The 6,533-nt window shown below is 34.1% G+C and overlaps 1 protein-coding gene across 1 annotated transcript; it reads right to left on the reverse strand.

The window, feature by feature from the left end:
• Positions 1–4,326: 4,326 nt before the first annotated feature.
• LOC147285403 (ethylene-responsive transcription factor TINY-like) lies at positions 4,327–5,786 on the reverse strand. The gene has a single exon (XM_086243027.1). The coding sequence runs from the start codon at positions 5,406–5,408 to the stop codon at positions 4,569–4,571; it is 840 nt and encodes a 279-aa protein (XP_086099153.1). The 5' UTR covers positions 5,409–5,786; the 3' UTR covers positions 4,327–4,568.
• Between the last annotated feature and the right edge of the window lie 747 nt (positions 5,787–6,533).

Raw genomic sequence — 6,533 nt, forward strand, 5'->3', positions numbered from 1 at the left:
TGGAAAGCAAGTTTATAACTTTATTGTGTTTGAAGAAACAGTATTCTATTGACTTCATTGCATCGAATTTAGTGATTAACTACACGAAAAATTATGTAGCTAAGAAAGCTAGCTAGCTAGATTAATCTGTATAAATTATATTCCCTAATTTCTATCATGAACCTATACTAATTAATTAGTCATTAATTACAACTTACTAGTTAGTTATACGTACCAAAATGGAATAGGATATCTGCTTACCTATACCTATATATGGGTGCTGATCCGTGCCCAAAACGATTTGTTTTAAAAATTATATATTTTTTATTTAAAGTTTTTTTTTTTTTTTTTTTTAAGAAAGTGTAATCGAATTTGGGTACATTGTGAGTAAATTTACGGCCTTTCCAACTATACTACTTAACAGCTGTAAAAATTTATTTAATATTGATAAATACAAAATTAGCACACAAAAAATTATAGAAACCTAAAAAAATAAAGATGAGTAGATGCAAAACCTTATAGAAAAATCATTGACTAATTGGTAAAACCCCAAACTGTTATTACTAATGATATAAAGTTTTGCACTGCCATATATGGAAGTCTGCAACATTCTTTGGGAGATTAAAATCAAAATTTAAATAATGGGTAACATGAAAACTACAGGTATATGTGAAAGCATAGCAAATGCTAAAGTTAGGGATACCAAATAAATTGCTTAGATAATGAGAGGTCAACTTTCGAATTAAAGTGCACGTGTGACAGATTACTACAACTCACTCTCCCCAACCCCAATCAATATATAACTCTGTTAATGTTGCAGATGGATGCCTGATTTTCTTGAAGCAAACTGATCAATGGCACCCACTGTTACAATCACTAATAAATCTGGTGGTCACATAGAGAATTGCCTACCATTTTATGCCCTTAGTTAATTTTGTTTAATTTTGGGAGTCATCCATCATTTTATGTGAAACTCTCTTAATCATAATTAACTTTTTACTTAAAATGTAAATTCTAAACCTACGTGTTATGGTTAGAATTAACGCTCCATTCGAATAGTTATAATTGCCGTTCATATTCAATTTATGATATATACACTCCATTCATTTGTTTAAGAATATATATACCTTTATATGTATAAATTCTTAATTATTGATAATGCGCTTTTAATCGCTCTAACCGTACAAACAACTATTAATGATGTTGAGGAACTTGAGAGCAATAATCTTCCATCCCTTAGGATTAATATTGAATAGTGAAAATTAAAGCAGTGCCCCCTATGTCCTGGCTAATTTGACAGCTTACCAATTTATTTGGTCATATTGGTGACGAACTGACGACTCAATCTTATTGCAAGCTTTAAACAAAAGGACTTCCAATTTCAAGCCACGAAAAATAACATAATATAATTTATATAAATATAAAATTTGCAAAACAATAACAATAATGATATCAACATTAATTAAAAGAAAAAATCTTAGTTAGAAGACAAAGATGGCAATCAAAGTCTCACAGAAGTGGGTCCTGAATTTGCTTTGCTCTCACATCTTCCAGCTAATGCAATGCCCAATGGGGTCACAGATGTTTCATGTTTGACTTCAATTTTTAATCAAATTATTCTTCATATATATTATATATATATGCAGTGAAAAAAAACAACTGGCAAGTGGGTTTAGCATTTTCTGTCTAATCCATAATTGAATGAAAAGTTTCCTTTTGTAATCAACTTCACCAAATCCCATCTCCTTTGTCATTTTGGGGGGTTTTATTTTATTTTATTTTTTGGTCGAATTTAATTTCAATTTTTAAACCCACGAGGATGTGCACAAAAAGTTGAGCAAAACCTTTTTAATTTTTTGTGTAAAGGTGAACACAAATTAAGTCCCAAACTTATATAAATAGTAGGTGGGCTTGATTTGAAGTACTTATATAGAGCCTATAGAGGCTTATGTATGCATATATATGGTAGCAAATAATATATATCCGTGTGGTTTAAAATTATTTATAGAGAGGAGATTGACAGCTTCCAAGCCTCTAAATTAATATGATGCAGTACTTGCACAAAAAAGCTTGTGTGTAATAAATTACTTATTGGGGGTGTTAATATAAAGGTTTGTACTATATGTAAAAAAATGGAATCAAATTAGAGCTGTTATGTGCATATCTGGCTGGGCACAAGGTAACTATTAGGCGATTTATAAGGATTTTATTTTTCTGTGTTGCATGTGCAACTTTTGTGATCAGCAGTACTGCAATTTTATTATATATATATATATATATATATAGAGACTATATAATAAGGAGTCAACTTTTTCATATACTTTTTCTTCTTGATTACAATTTTTCATATTATATTAAAAGTTGATTGCATAATTTAAAAATTATTGTATGTACGTTTGTCACATTGTATCGGATTCTTATATTTAGAATATGAGAATCATGATGAACAACGAATTTCACACAACCTCTTTGAAGGTATGTCAATATCTATGAGATTTTCTTGCAGAATTGAAAAGGTAATTTTTTTTTTCAGGGTTTTTTCTTGTTCTCCATGTGAACAGAACTAGAGCATCCAACTTATTACTTAACTATACAGTCTATACCTTTACTTGAACTTTACTGGTACAAGGGTCATATATATTAATACCAACAACCATTTTCAGCCACAATTAAGAAAGTTGAAAAAGAACAGAGAAAATCTTAACAACCCCTATGGAACCCCCATTGTTTGTGTCTATATATAGCCATATAGGTACATTTTACTATCCGTATTATTTTATTTCAGTATAAATTAAACTCATTTCTCATATATAACTCTTAACTTCTTAAGCAATAAATGCCAGTGATTCAATGAGATCTTTGAGAGCCGGTTATAGCAAGAGAAAAAAAAAATGCAGGCATAAAGCATCGAATATATGTAATAAAATGATTGAGTAAATTAATATTATAAATACCTATGTCAGAACACAAGGACCCCTGCAAAGTTGCTGGACATGGTTGAATTACATCTTTACCGATAATAAATAACTCAAATATGCATATACAAACATGTAATGCTACATTTATCATATATGACCAACATATTGTTAAATGTAGTTGAATTTATATTATTCAATTTAGTTATCTTTTTACTTACCAAAAAAATCTGAATGTTGTTTTTCCTAGCTAGTAGTCTTTTTCTTACATGCATGTATCACATGCTAATATAATACAATCTTACCATCAAACATGCACACATGGCCATAAAATCATGTAGTACACAAGCGGCCAATAATGTAGGTAGAAGAATCTAATTAGAGTTTACTTTAAGATATATATATATATATATGTGTATGTGTATGCATGCTCTTTTTATTGAGAGATCCTCATTTAAGCGTAAACGTATAAGGGGTTTTTTGTGGAGCACATTCTACATTGTATTTTGATGATCTGAAGTGTCTACATTTTGGTCTTTGTTAAAGGATTATCTTTGTAAAAAATTAGTTAAATAATAAATTATTTACCCGTTTAATTAAATGGTCATTATTATAATTGTTTATTAAAAATGTTTTGTTTGTCTTTTTATTTAATCAAATTTAGATAGTTTAATGGTTTCCAATGTTTATTTTTTACTAGAATAATCTTTGAATAAAAACTTAAAAAATAGACAACTTGAATTATTGGAATACTATATGAAGTGAGCTATGTGAGACATCCCTTAAATAAATTTATTTGAAAAATCTCTCAATAAAAGGGTCATGTATATGTATGTAATCATTTAACAAAGAAAACATATATATAATTTATATGTACTTGACCACTTTTTCCAAAACTACAAGTGGATGTATTCTGTCAATCTCAATTGGGTTTGAGCTATCAAATTTATAGAACATCGACCAAGATAATTTTCATTTTTTTAAGCTCATTTAGCGAATAAGCCATATACACCCTTATAACCTCACTGTCGCTACATCCAAAAGGATTAAAAAGAAAGAGCTTGCGCACCAAGCATTTGCTACAATTTGGTTGAAAGTAAAAGAAACAGAGTTACCAAATGTGAAACCCCATTTCCCATTTTGATACATTACAAAGTTATAAGAATGTCTAACAAATTCAGAGCTATGTAGTAGGTTTCGAGTAAAAGGGAAAAAATAAAATTTAAAAAAGAACGGCTTTTGTTTATATTTTTTTTGGTATGGAAGAATGGCTTTTGTTTAATGACCACAATGAAAAAAATATTTTATATTTATCGACCAACCCATAGTAAAGAATATGGATGATGGATATAAATGATGAAACAGAGAAACAACTAGGAAACTAAAGACCCCTTTTGATTTCACTGAAAGGGGAAGCAAAAATTTTATAATCTAAACTCCAAAACAATTTATTGTATTCATTATTCAAAAAAGTAGAATTTCAGCAGAGAGAAAGAGACTGAGAGTTTGTGTATGGAGTGGACTATGGACCCTTGGGAATTTGGAATACTCAATACTGAAAACTGAAAACAGAGTCTAAGAAATTTAGAAGGCCAGGAAGTAAGGTATAATAGAGCCCTTAGAAAATAAAACAAAAAATAAAATAAAAATTGAAAAGGGCTCATATTGTTCATATTAGAACTCAGCTAAACAAGAAAAGAACTCAGCATCAGCTGGAGGCATTAACATTTGATCATCATCCCTAATATAATACCCACATTCTTCCTCAAAATAACTGTCCTGCCACCACGGCGGAGGGTACAGCCACCCCTCCACCGAGTCAAAAAAAACAAACTCGTTCCCCGACTCAGATGACTCGTAACTCGTCCCCAGACTCGGCAGCTCCACTATCTCGCCCAGTTCCTCCGGCGTTCCCGCGTCCCCGCTCGTACTCGTACTGCCCACCAATGACGATGACGACGATGATGACGACTGCGACAATGCCAATGATGAAGTGGACGACGTTTGTGGCGGCTGCGGCGGCGGTTGAGTTGGTGGTGGGTTTAGTGTTTCCATGGAGGCGGCTTTGGAAGCCGCGGCTTGGATATCTCGGGGCGAGTTCGAAGCGGGTCGAGGCAGCGACCCAGCGAGTGCGGGGAAGTTGAGGATGGCCGAGTTACCTTTGATGCTGAGAGCCGCCACGTCATGGGCACGTGCGGCCATTTCAGGGGTGGAGAAGGTGCCAAGCCAGATCCGATTCTTCTTCCTGGGCTCGCGGATTTCGGATACCCATTTGCCCCAGGTCCGCATTCGGACCCCTCTGTAAACCGGGTGCTTGTTGCTGGTCTCCCTCGCTCGCTTGACCCGTTTCGGGTTCTGGAGGTCCGGCGAGTTGGAGTTGGTGGAGTTTTCGGGTAATGGGTTTGGACCCGAGTTTGGCAAAGACTGTGAAAACCCAGATGAGGATGGCGAAGGTGGAGAGGTTGAGGATGAGTTGAAGCTTGACTCGGTCTCCGAGTTGGTCGGGTCAGCCATTGTTGAGCGGACTCAGATGGGGGGGGGGGGGGTGGGGGATATGTGCTTTGGCTTGGTCCTTGGTGTTGTTTTAGAGTTCAAAGAAAAAACCAAGAAAATGTTTTCTTCCTCTCTTTCCTTTCTCTTTTTGCTATAAATAGAATGTGGCGAAACTGAAAAGCCAATCAAGAGTTGGTTTTGGAGTCTCAAAGTCTCTGAGGCAGTGTGTGAGTGCAGGCTATCCGCTATAGCCTATAGCATATGAGTATTGAGAGAGGATCAGAGAATAAAGAGTTGGAGACTGTGCGTTTTTGTTGTGTATGTTTGTGTGAGAGAGAGAGAGGAGGGAGAGAAAGAGAGGGAGAGAAAAAAGAGAGGTGAGAAATGAGAGAATGAGAAATGAAGAATGGGAATTGAAAGCTGAGGAAGTGAAGGGAGGGGTTTTTAGTAGGGGAAGAGAGGAGGGGAGTGGGATCAAGCTTCAAGAAAAATGTTTTAAGGGAAAACGTGGGGTTTCCTTGTTAAGTGACCCACACGGCCACACAGACTATGCTTGCTCTGTCTATTCCCCATTTAACCCATCATCATCATCATATCTTTATGACCATTATGGCATTATATAAGATATCTCGAAATCAAATTCGTCTTTGTAAATTGTACGTCTTAGTTATCTTAGTTATATTAGAATAAATCGAATTCTAAACAAATTTTAATCATAACCTCAATATCTGAATTATTTTCATACATTCTCATCTTCCTCAAATGAGTATGAAGATGATATTCTCAAAAAAGTCATTCCATAAATCAAACAGAGCCTAAACACTTGCGTATTTTTACGTCATACAAGTACATCACAATGGACAATTCATACGTACCCTAATAGTAAAAAAAGTAAATTTATTAATATTTTAAGGGTTAAACATATGTTTGTAGAGTAAAATTATTCATATACATCATATTCATACCCTTTTCTTTTAAATTTATTATTTGTGACTGTATTTCTCTGGCACATTTATGCATACACACACCATCACAATCGTAAAGAAGTGCAAAAAAGAGAGCAGCGGGAGTGTCAAATATTGGTACGGCCTTCTTAGAGCAGCACATGAGAGGGCTAAAGGGTCACAAAACACAGCTGGCACTGCA

The sequence above is a fragment of the Dryas octopetala genome, chromosome 5, assembly GCF_963921425.1.
Source record: "Dryas octopetala chromosome 5, drDryOcto1.1, whole genome shotgun sequence".
In the NCBI taxonomy this organism is placed as follows: domain Eukaryota; kingdom Viridiplantae; phylum Streptophyta; class Magnoliopsida; order Rosales; family Rosaceae; genus Dryas; species Dryas octopetala.